Source organism: Monodelphis domestica, chromosome 2, assembly GCF_027887165.1.
Source record: "Monodelphis domestica isolate mMonDom1 chromosome 2, mMonDom1.pri, whole genome shotgun sequence".
In the NCBI taxonomy this organism is placed as follows: Eukaryota; Metazoa; Chordata; class Mammalia; order Didelphimorphia; family Didelphidae; genus Monodelphis; species Monodelphis domestica.
This window is the reverse complement of record NC_077228.1, coordinates 467296406-467309731: the sequence shown is the minus strand read 5'-3', so window position 1 is coordinate 467309731 and position 13326 is coordinate 467296406. Positions and strand designations below refer to the sequence as shown.

The following is a 13326-nucleotide window of genomic DNA, read 5'->3' as shown; positions in this document are numbered from 1 at the left end:
AAGTTTGTTCATGCTGCTTTTCTATACAAGAAAGGTCAAACAAAGCTCCACCCCCCCCCCAATGCAAAAAGCAGCCTAAACCAGATTAAAATGTAACTGGGAAATATTTAATAAAATAAGTAAAAGCACAATAAAATATAGAAGACATTACATTTTAAAACTAAGTCAATATGCAGCCAGCAGGGATCCAAAAAGAAGTAGAATGAGAAACTTTAAGTGTAAATTAGTGGCCCTGATATCTATTTCAGTTTGACGCCTTCACTATAGAACATAGATTAATCCTCCTCCAGTATATAACTCCTAATGATGCATATATATAATAGCACACATAAATATTTCATAAGTATGAAAGATATATCAATGTGTATGGTAGCAAAAATTTAAGTTTTAAAGAATAATAGGATCTCATTTTATAAAAATCCCATTTGGAAGAAAACATAAAGGAAGGAAAATGTGTACTTCATTGACAAATTATCCTCTTTTTGCCACCTCTGTTTTACAAAACTTCTTTGTATATCCACAGTGATACCCAATAGAGTCCCAATACTACACTTCTCCAAAAAGTAGATACCAACCTACTTTGTTATTGATTCAAGAAAAAAAAAAGTGCTGTGCTAAATACTAGGAATGCAAAAAGAAATAGAATAATTGCCCTCAAGGAGCTTACCTTGTAATAGAGACACATAATGGGAAGCTGAAAAAGAGAGGTAAGGAAAGACAAATGCACTGGAGGACATGATAAAGAAAGTCCAAAATACAGTATGCAGAGATATGAGACAAGGCTGGTGGGGGAAATCACTTTACATGGAGGATCAGAGGCTCTGGGAGTTGCCACTCAATGAAACAAAGACAGAAACAAGAGAAAGGAAGAGAGACAGTTACAGAGACCTTCCAATATGTGAATAACAGGGTTGGAGTGAGACTTCAGGATAAAGACCTGGGGCATGGTGAGGCTTTAGAATGGTAGAGAAAGTCTAGAGTGCAACCTGAAGAAGAATCAAAGGATCCCTTTTTTCAATTCCTGAGACATTTATCAACTTTTCCCACTAAGTAACTCCTCTTTCTGACCCTCAGACACTCAACTAGAATAGTCATATTTATATAACATTTCAAAGTTTATAAACTATTTTCCTCATAACACTCATACAAGGTACATAGAGTAAATTAACCAATCAAGCCTATTCTGTTAAACCAGCACTCTACTGTCGATGTAGGAGGAGCTCCCAATTTATAATTATGAGCATTTTATAGAGGATGCCAACCTGAGGAGGAACTGAGAAAGGCAAACATTTGCCCATAAGCACACACCTAGTCATTCCCCAAGACAAGATTGAAAACCAGCTTTCCAGACTCCAGTTTCAGTAATCTCTCTGCCTCTCTCTCCCATATAGGTTCTGTGAAGTGTCAGAAGTCAATGACAGCATCCAAAAGGGAATGGAAAAACTAACTATGGCCAGACCTTCATCTCAGTGTGGACAGCTATCTGTAAGCAACTTCCTCTATCAAAGCATATCAACAGGTGCTCTGCAACCTACAATCTTAGAGTCATTTGGTATATTGAAAGTTTCAGTGGCTTACCTAGGAATACACAGTCAATATGATGTCAAAGCCAGGTCTTCCAAACTCTGAAACCAAAGATCCATTTGCTATAACATAGTGCCTCTCAGAAGGAGAGGAATAAATTTGAGAAGTGATTAGCTCCTCTTCTGACTCCCCAAAATACTTTAAGACACTAAAAATACATTATTCAATTTACAGAATCTTAAGGCTTCCTTTCTTATAAACTTAATTATAGCTATGTTGATTTAATTCTCTACAATTGTTTAACTATCAAACACTTACAAAGCTTGTCTATGTGTAAAATTTTGAGGACTCATCTGAAAATTTAGGGACCAGAGAATAAAGTCTATTCCTTTAGCTAATAATAAACAACCAGAGATTAAACTTGCTAGCCAATTTACTCAGATTAGGTCAAGTAACTATTATTATAGATTTATGTAAATTATTTAATAGCTAAATATACTAAGTGTAGAAAGAAAGCAGGAATAGAATTTTTAAGGTTATATTCATAAGGAATGAGGATAAATTAAGACACATGCACAATACAAAATTTTTCCTAATTAAAAATTATTTTAATTTTGTGCTTTTTTCCTATATGTATTATTATTTCTGTCACAATTTTCATTTCCTTGTTACATTATTTTTTTTAACCTTTACCTTATGCCTTTTTTTACCCTTTACCATTGTCTTCGAATTGGTACTAAGTATTGGTTCCAATGCAGAAGAGTAGTAAAGGCTAGACAAATTAGATGAAATGACTTGCCTAGGGTCACACAGGTAGGAAATGTATGAGGCAAGAGTAGAACCTAGGTCCTCTCAACTTCATTATCTGATGCCCTATCCACTGTGCAACCTAGCCACCTTCTTGTTACTATTCTTATCCCTTTGGATGAGAAGTGAAAGTGTAAAAACAGTGACAGAGGGAGGACAACTGTGAAAAAGAAGATTCTATCAATCTCATAAAAGATAATGGTCCAAAGAAAGAAAGGATATTTTTTAAGAAGTAGTAATGTGCAGACAATGATGTTATATATCTATCATACTTATCTACAGAAGTCTACTCTTTATGGTGTTGATATACTAGACAAGGTGACACTACTCTGCTACTAATAGCATGGATAGCAATTATAAATACAAATTTTAAGAGAAAAGATTGTTTTAAAGGCAAAAATATTCTTTTCTTACTATAGAGTGTAGCATCCCAAGCATATTCACATCTATGAAATATAGATGACTGTATGATTACTATGTCTCCAAGCATAAGGTTATACCAGTGAGGCTTGTGAATGTAACCTTGAACTGGCCATGTGGCCCTTGGCTAAGACAAACTCATTAGCATGCTCAGAGTCAATTCCCCGGGAAAGCCCGGTTTGCAATCTACACGCACAAAGGTGTTCCCTCTACCTTGCCACCCAATCTTAATTGTCTATACTTTGTGATGTGGTTACTACGTCCTTGGGAGTACCACCCAAGCAGGACATGAATAAATTCAGAGGCAATCCCATGAACTTCCTCTTGGCCTTTCTCCCTTCCATGGAGCTCCACTGGGCTCCTCAATGACTATGTCTCTCTCTTCTTGACTTTCTCCTTCCCCGAGGCTGTAACCATCTTGGCCTGCATTCTCTATCTTAATCTCCTCAACCACCTTGTATTCCATTATCCTCATTTTCTGCCATAAGGAAAATCATAGGGGTTGCCTGCCCTATCCAATCACTGATTTGTCGGTGTCTTTCATTTCCACCCTGGTTCTCGGTTCCTACCTCTCCTCGGGTCCCATCACAAAGGTGAGCCCCTTCCCTTGTGGGACCCTGCTGGTCAGGGAAGTCCATTAAGGAAAACCCCACACTTGGCACCCCGGATTTGGGAGCGAAATTCCTTTGTCACAGGCATTCAAGCACGTGCAACCTGAGGAGCGATCACTGAGGTACGGAATCACAAAGGCGTGACCTTGCAGGTGGCCTCTGAAGGTGAGAAACGTCTTTTATTTCAATTTCTTATTTTAAGAAATTATTTAGAACCGGGTCTATAAGCCTCATCATATACTAGTCACCTTAGACGGTTAATGTCTCTGATTGAACAGAAAGGTATTGAGATCTCTGAAGCATTGCTTAAATAGGCACTGAAAAAAAAAAAAATAAATAAATAGGCACTGAAGCAAAGCCTGAATTCCCAGCAAGGGGAGTTCCCAAAGTGCAGCTATGAGATCAGAAAGAAAGACAAAATATCGCAAGTCAGTTGGAATACTTGGGAAACTACAAGGATGGCCTTGATGGCACAACCTGTGCAGACTTTAGGCATCACAGGTGCTGGAAAGCCAAGCCTCAGTCTAACCCTAATTCTCAGAATGCCGAAGGTCCCTCCACCTGTGGAGGAAAAAGCCTCTGCTCGAACCTATCTCTTAGGGCAGATGGCAGAGAGAGCGCCATGGGCAAGTCTAACACTTTCTCCTAATCTTTTCACTATGGAGGATTCCATTCTAAAAAGCGCAGAAGCCATGACCTTCGATGCGTTTGGCTCACTGCTCCCTCCTCTACCTTTTAAAACGTGGGAAATTGGGCAAAGGGCGTTAAATGCAAAGCCATTTCAGCATCCCGATCATAAGGTAGAAGGATCCTTCCAAATGCAAGAGGAAGTCTCTTCCTCGGAAGCTTTCAGCCTTCTCCAGCCACATTCATCCTTTAAGGCTTCTTGTCTTGTGCAGCCCGCCCCCTCCCCCGCAGAACTCTGCAAGCCAAAAGGGCAATAAGGAGGCTACAGATAGCCCCCTGCAAAGGAGAAGCAGGATTTCTAGATTGTGCCATAGCATGCAAAAATATGGGAAGCTCTCAGCATTACAGAGCTGACTAAAACTCTTTAGCAACAAATTTTACACCAGATAATTGGAAATTAAGACAAATATTACCTGCTGCTAAGAGCACATGGATTCTAATTACAATGCTACATTAAACAAGGAGGATTGACTTATCTTTCAGTCTTTTGCTCTTCCTTTCACTAAAGATACTAACAATATACTTAACTCACTTTCTTCAACTGACTGATCTATCCTTGCTATCTCTCCCCTGTCTGTTGCTGCAGAAACAGACAGAAATATTCTATGTCAACCTCTGCCTCCACCCATGCTTAATGTAGTATTATGACCATTTAAAATTTATAGAAATAAGCAGGTAGAAATGTTTCTTCTACAAAACTTAGAAATGATTCCAATAGTACAGACGGAAGTTTAATTCAGCCTCTGGCCATCGAAATCCTGACTCCTATAGAAATTCAAAGCAGAGTATTAAGCTTCTAGCTAAAGCATACAGGGCTGGATAAGACCAAAACAGACAAGTCCTAGAACCAAACCATTCTTATCAATTAAATATAAGTTCATGGCAAGACATTTCTTTACTTAAACATTGCTTAGTGCTGTGAGGAGACGATCCCTCACATAAGGACCATAAGATCATATCAAAGCATGAAAACTATTCCTTAAGCACCTAAAGGAAGACCAGTAAATAAAAAAAAAGCAGAGCACATGTTTGCCCTAACTAGGAAGCAAACAGACATTTTGCTCTCAAGAGGACAAACGAGCAAAAAGACTTTCTTATCAGCAAACCTCTCCACCAGTTTAGCATTTCTAAAAGGAACAGGCCTTTTGAAGCAGCACCAGCGAAGGCAGAACTATTATTTAAATGTAAAGGTATAAACCTGTTATGTCTTTCAAACAGATCTTTGCTAAAAGATGGTATTATTATGAAGCAAAATTTAAAAAATTAAATTGTCTTAATTTGGATTGGACATGGCAAAATTACATAAGAAGGTCCAATTGTATTTCTTATAAGGCAAAGTTTTAAAGTTAAAAAGTCAGAGAAAGACTTTTGTCATATGCTACAGGAGATATTTTATCTGTAACAATATTTTAAAATGAATTATTGTATAACTGTAGGCTAAAAAAACAAGGTATAAACACAAATTTATCAAGGTTTTCAGAGGTAAATCCTCATGGACTCTTGCAACCATGTGACTCACTACCAAAATTATTTGGATCTGGAAAGGAAACTTAATTCAGTAGTTTAATGAATTGATCCTGCCATATAGAAGGCAATGCATCTACACCTCAGGTTACAAGTTTTTATGGCAAGTATTGAATATTATCAAAAGCAAAATTAAAAATCAGTGCAAATTTTTAATTGACCAACATCAATTGGCATATGCTTTAGAAAACTTTCAAATATATTCCAATTTTAAAGATGTAGGAATCATTAAATTTTTAAACAGGACATAAGGTCAACAAGGATAATAATTAGCAGTCATTATTTAAAAACCTGCATAAAGTTAAAAAATTGTATGTAAAGCACATTACTGCTACTTTATCCAAAAAGCAAATTAATTAAAATTACTCAGTATCAAAATAATATAGCATCAATTCTAAATATGAGACACATTCTCAGCATTGCAAGGCATCAGAGTAAAAACAGTGCTGGTAGGATTCAAATTGTTTATCAGTAATAAATTATTAAGGTTATTAATTAATTTGTAAACCAGTAACAGTGACCTGTGTGTGGTTTAGAATGGGCAACACCACCTTTCATTTAAAAAAAAAAAGGGGGGATATGTAGCATCCCAAGCATATTCACATCTATGAAATATAGATGACTGTATGATTACTGTGTCTCCAAGCATAAGGTTATACCAATGAGGCTTGTGAATGTAACCTTGAACTGGCCATGTGGCCCTTGGCTAAGACAAACTCATTAGCATGCTCGGAGTCAATTCCCCGGGAAAGCGCGGTTTGCAATCTACACGCACAAAGGTGTTCCCTCTACCTTGCCACCCAATCTTAATTGTCTATACTTTGTGATGTGGTTACTACGTCCTTGGGAGTACCGCCCAGGCAGGACAGGATTAAATTCAGAGGCAAACCCATGAACTTCCTCTTGGCCTTTCTCCCTTCCATGGAGCTCCACTGGGCTCCTCAATGACTATGTCTCTCTCTTCTTGACTTTCTCCTTCCCGGAGGCTGTAACCATCTCGGCCTTCATTCTCTATCTTAATCTCCTCAACCACCTTGTATTCCATTATCCTCATTTTCTGCCATAAGGAAAATCATAGGGGTTGCCTGCCCTATCCAACCACTGACTTGTCCCTGTCTTTCATTCTCCACCCTGGTTCTCGGTTCCTACCTCTCCTCGGGTCCCATCACAAAGGTGAGCCCCTTCCCTTGTGGGACCCTGCTGGTCAGGGAAGTCCATTAAGGAAAACCCCACACAGAGAATGAAGAAAGGAAATACCAGCTATGAAGTTATGGATCAGAAAGATAATACATGCTAATAAAAGCTGTTTTTAAAAGATATAATTTAACTGAAAATTAGACACAATTAGTTGTAGGCAGCAGAGTATAGCTGATAGAGAGCTAACCTCAAAGCCAGAACGATGTGGCTTTGAGGCCTCCCTTGGACACATACTGGTTGTGTGACACTGAACAAATGGCTTACTCTTTCAATACTCTAAGCAACTTCTTATTGCCTCATTATAGAAATTTCCTCACAAAAGAGTTCTTTACACTAACAAAATCATGGGTCTGGTTCCTGTTTCTCATATCAGGAAATTTAAGGTCTTCAAGGCAGATCAAATATTAATTGGATCCCTGTTAACCACTTAATCCGTTAAATATTATTATATGAAGTAGAGGAATATGACATAAGTCAGGTAAGAGTATACCAAATTTTTGGTATATAATTCAACAAGGCTGCATGAAGCAAAATAACTAGTAAAGTCTATGTAACCTAAAATAGTTAGATAATTAATCAAAGATCAAAAGAGGTTTAAAAAAATCAAAACTCATGTCAAAAATTTTAATTAAATTTCTTAAAGGAAATATACCTTAAGAAGAGAGATTCAAAAATAACATAAATGCTTTTTCCATAGCATGCCAAGTTCCTCAGTTAAGAAAAAGAATAACAGAAATTTGGGGTGTAAGGCCCCAAATGAATGCTCTACTTATCCACATTAGTTTTTATTCTTTACCACCTTTGTGTATCTTTTAAAATTAGTGTAAATGAGATACATCTACCAAAGTTTAGAGAATGAGAAGTAATACAATTAGATTTTATGTTCAATAAAAGGTTAAAGGGACATGAACTAAAATAAATAAATGAATAAAAATAAAAAAGTTGGGGTGATGAACTATTGAGAGTACAGTCCCAGAGCTGGAAAAAGTGTATATAATTATTCCAAATCTAGTTTTGTGACTCCATGGGATATCATTAATTTGTTGTAGTTTTTAAAAATTCTTTATTTCCTCACCCCAAAGAATTTAAACTTATTTTAATTTATAAGGAAATATCTACTACCTTACATAACTTTAAAAAAACATAAGATGAAACAAATTCCACAATGGAATTTTAGAAGAGTACCCACAATGATGAATTCATAAATTCTTGAGATACTGATGTATAAGCAAGATATGTTAAAGCATATTAGTTCTAAAAGAACTTTCTTGAATTTTTGTCTTTGTTATCTATTTGAAGATCACATAAGAATTTTCTTATTAATAATCAATACACAAACCTCATACACACAAATATGTTATCAAAGTAGATGGCTTTGTCAGTTACAGAAAATGACTGGGCATATTTTATGGTTCATAATATGGAAATTCTCTAAAATACTTTCCTTCTGCAACTAGTTTATGAACACATTATGTCCAAATAAGAAACTGCATTCTAAGGCTTGGGTACCTTGAAGAGCCTAATATGGCATTTCAAGCAACCTGAAGTGTACAATAAAAATACCTGTGGGTTATGATTTCAATGAATAAAAATAATCTCTGTAGTTATACAAGGAAAGACTGAATAATAAGAAAATATTTTGCATTTGTATATACTTTTCAAGCTTAAAAATTAATTTCATACACATTTGAACCTAATAGCAACTCCAGGAGATGGAATGGATAGAAATCATTATCACATTTAATAGATAAAGAAACTGAGGCTTGGTGAAATTAAGAGACTGGCCCCAGATACACATGGCTGGGAAAGCTGAGATTAGAACCCACAAATCCTGGTAGTCATAAAAATGTTGGGTTTTTTCTCCATTATGTTTAACTACCCCATATAGAACTTTTAACCACCAACCACCAAGAAAAATAGAGGCTTTTCCTGAACCATTTTATTTCCCAGTGTTTATTTATTTAGCACAGTGTCTGGCATACAGAAGGCAATTAATAAAAGCTTATTGATTGGACTTGTTGACTTTTAAGTGAATTCTGATATATCTTTTTACCAAACATTTAAAAGTAGAAGCAAAATTCCATCTGAAGACCTATTGGGAAGTTTAAACGAGAACATTTTAAAGTGAAAATGTTATGCCCAAAATGTTTTTTCTAAACAAGACAGACAATTCTGTTCAAAAAGCACATAGGCAAGTTGGGTAAGATCTGTCCAAAAAGATCATCTCTCTGAAGCATCTTTTTGAGAATGCTTGAGACTCCACTGATATAGAAACCAATTAATGTCTAGCACATACAAACAAAACAACCATAAGCAAATTTATACATGAGATTTTCTAATGCCTTGTTCTTTTAATGACTCCTACTGGTTAGCTTTAAGCTCTATTTCAATATTATCATTAGTATTTTTAATGATTGGCACAGTCCATGATGAGGAATTGACAAGTGTGAAATGATTTTATTAAAGATATGGAAACAGAAACAAATTACAATTTATTGGTAGCTGCTAATAAATATATATAAGATTTTAGTTCAAGATTAATCTCGGTGCTAGGCCTATAAAACAAAACCCTAATGTAAGAACTTAATACTAAGTTATAACTTTTCACATCCAAGAAAATAGCAAATTTTTTGTGTTGATGGGTAGATGCATGATCAGCTAAAAATCATAAGTCCTATGAATCTGTCCCTTGAAAACATGTTTATAGTTCCACCTAATAGTATCAATGCAATTAAAATATTTAAGATGCTTTAGACAGGAACTGCTAGATAATGTTATGTGTTTAAACTTATAATGATAGACAGGATCAGATTACAGGTATGATCTGAGTAGCAGAAAAAGGCAAAGATATATCCAAAAAAGGTAAAGATGTATCCAAAGAAAATTAGGAATATTCGAAAAGAGAAACGAGCATTTTTAAAAAATAGAAAAACATACCATTTTCGATTTTGCTTTTGGGATGTGGTCCACTAAATGCTAAAAACTTTCCTGGAACAATCCAATTGAAGTCACCGTTTTCAACCCGCTGTAAGAATTTCAAAAGAGAAAGAAAAAAAGCATTGAACAATACTTAAACAGCAATGGAGAAAGTCATTGATGTTGTAACAAATTTGCTTTTGAGTTATCTTCTGTACAAAGTTGTCTTCATGTGAAATTAAAACTATATGACCTTTGAAAATGTACATACTACCCAGAGTACCTTGCTTAATAGCATGCTTTACCATAGTTTCTACAAGTATACAGAGTTCACATGATTTCATGTAAAATATTTTAACTCAAAGGTCCAGTAATTTCTACTCCTCTACAAAAAAGAAAATAAGTTCCTGTCAACTAAAAAAAAAGAAAAGAAAAGCTTTGCAATCACTGAATGAAATAGCATCTCTACAGAATTTTAGTTGTATGACATAAAGATAAACTATGTATGACATAAACACACACATAAAAGACCTACCCACTATATCCTAGGTTTGTTATTTTTTTCTTGAAGTATTATTACCATTAATTTGCTTTACTTTCTTCACTTGAAGTCAAGAGAAAATGTTGGGAACTACTCCATTAAACCCTAAACTTTTAGCTTTTAACTGAACCTACAAGAAGATGTATATCTATCATTTCTTCATTCTCCAGGAGTCAATTATTTAGGCTGGTAATTATCTAGCTATTTTCTCTCAAGTTTTCTGTTCTCTAATCAGCGAATCCACTAGAGGGTGCCAGAACAAAAAAGAAAAATTCTGAAATACTAAAATTTTAGAGCACTTAGTTCCAGTCCTTATTTTTAGAGATGGGAACACTGAGGAAAAGACAAAGTTACGTGATTTACTCAAGGTCCCAAATGGCAATGTGCCATATAGTGGAAGAAAACTAAAGCCTAATTCATCTTACTGGTTACACTCTCTGAGAAAAGATTTCTTTTTTAAAATAAATGTCAAAAAGCATTTGGAGGATTATATGTGTATTTTAATTATATTATCTTTGTCTCCACTTCTAAGTGGACAAAAATGGACAGGCCACATTTCACATTAAAGATAGGTCTTTGAGGATATCCTAATATGTGTGGAACCCATATGTCTACAATTTATTACTTCGTGTTTTGGAAACACATTTCCAAAACAACATAAATAAATTTTTAGAAAAAGTAAGGTTATGATTACTATCACCAAATTAAATCTTATGAGCTTGAATCGCTTTTTGTACTTCATATGAACATTTCATTAGAAGCAGCTCTTCATAATAAATGAAACATTTCTTTAATAAAATATGGACTTAAACCAATGAGCCAACCACTCTTCATGAGTTAAAATTAAAGGATTTGCCACAACTATAAATAATATGAAGAAATTTTTTTGATTTAAGAATTATGTATGTTTCTGATCTTAAAGTAGTCTAAGCAGTTTCTGTACATGTGTAATGTGTTAGCTGGATTATCATTTGTAAAGATTTTAACACATTGAGTTTGATCAATATGATCATAATTCATGAAAGTGGTTGGCCGATGTCTAGAAATTTAATTCTTATACATTAAATGACATTAACTATATTTTCCATTTCTATCCCACAAATACAAAACATGGAAAATGATTTTTTAAAAGTTGAATTTTTAATCATGGACACTCGATATGTACTTAAGATGCTAGCATTAAAAGTTATACATATACTGATGCTATAAAAGAAATCACAAATCTTAAGTGAATCATGGATGACAACTGTTTTCTTTGTTCATGACTTTTGCACATTTGTTAAATATTTAGTACATGTATATCATATATCTGTATAAATATGGCTCTAAATCTATATATTTTGGCTCTATAACTCAGCAATTTAATATTACCATATACAAAGAGAATATAAATGCTCATCAAGATATATTTACTCCTTAAAATCAAAGTAACTGATCTGTCTAAATAAAGAGAGTAGTTATGTTGGATTATATTTGCCATCATAATTATCAATTAAATATCTCAAAGCGAGTTAGTTTAGAGCAGTTCTGGACTAGATATCTTCTTATGTAATATCAAAAGCCTAAGCTTTGTAGTCAAAGCGAACTGTGTTCAAACCAAGTCTTTGCTGCCTGGTCAGGTCACTTCAGCTCTAACTATATGATCATGGGAACTCTAGATTCTCTTCCAGCTCTGACATGGCTTTCAACTTGTATCTTCATTCTGACTCTGCTAAATGTAAACAGTTAACCATGAGTAAAAATGAAAGACTGACTTATCTAACTAGCCATATCTTTTTTTTTTTTTAAGAAATCTAGGCCAGACTGGAATTTAAAAGTACCCTAAAGAATTACTTTTCTCAAATGCCCAAATAAGAGTAAAGCCAAAGAAAAAATTAATATTCTCAAATTAAATCACATAATCAATATTAAATAATGAAATAATGTCACATGATTCCTTGTCTCACTTTAAATAAACTCAATATTCAAAACTCTGATTCACAAATATGACAAATTTAAGTCCATTTTTCACTTTACAACATAATTCTTCCTTTTATAAAAGCATTTACTAGAAAAGTTTTTTAATTCCCTACCTGTTGAACTTAAACTTTTGCACACAACTTTTTAAAAACATCTATTCTGAAGAATAACTGTACTCTCAGAGTAACACATAATACTTTCTCCATTCAAATGTGACCAATATCTCTGCCTTCCTATTACTTTACAACTACAGATATAACTTGTCTTCTACAAGTGTGCATCTAAAAAAGTTCACAGGATCATAGGACATATTGAGAAGCACAGGGTCATTGGAAAACATTAGATTTAAATTATATGAATACAATAGTTCAGAATGTTACATGGAAAGTCACCATTTAAAATTATATCATAATTTTCCTATAAAATAATGTAATCCTTTTATAACATAAAATCCTATCTACATATTGTTTTATTTCAAAAAGAGTAAACCTGAATTATAGCCTATAGCATGGCCAAGAACTAAAGTCCTGATATCAGATATACTTTTGGAGTTTTTCTTTTTTTTTTTCATTGTTAAATGCAAAGGTTCTCAGTGTGCTAATTTATTCTAAGAACATTTTAAACATACTCAAATATTACAAGTTCATTTCTAGAAAAAAATATAAAAATCTTATAGGTGTAGAAAAAAGAATATTTCTGGTCTCTCTCCCACTATGATCTTTTAAAAGTAGCTAATGTTCTACTATTTCATGCAACATGAACTTATCTTAGAAAGCCTTTGACACAAATTATATATATATATATATATATATATATATACACACACACACACATAAATGTAGACCAAAGTTCTAACCATTTGTCATAGTGTCAAAGGGATAAATTCCCAAGATGGCTATATAACTATAAGTTAATCATTTAACCTTTTTAGGCCTTATCTCTAAAGAAGGAAGCAAAAGGAAGAGGTGAGAGATTTAATTTAAGAAGTATTATTTAAGCATGTTTGATGTACAAGGCAATATGTGAAACTGAAGGGGTATAAAGACAAAGAATCCTGTCCTAAGAGAGCTTATATTCCACTTAATGGCTGAACTAGATGACTTCTAATGTTCCTTCACATAATATGACTATCAGAATTTA

At 34.1% G+C, this 13326-nt stretch overlaps 1 protein-coding gene across 10 annotated transcripts in view; it reads right to left on the bottom strand.

Annotated features, from left to right (window-relative positions):
• CDC14A (cell division cycle 14A) overlaps positions 1-13326 on the bottom strand; it is a 300191-nt gene that overhangs the window by 104813 nt on the left and 182052 nt on the right. For all 10 annotated transcript variants that reach the window (XM_007485031.3, XM_016429048.2, XM_016429047.2 and 7 more), the window contains one exon: positions 9708-9795. In XM_007485031.3, the coding sequence (XP_007485093.1) occupies positions 9708-9795 (88 nt within the window). The remainder of the gene's footprint in view (positions 1-9707; positions 9796-13326) is intronic.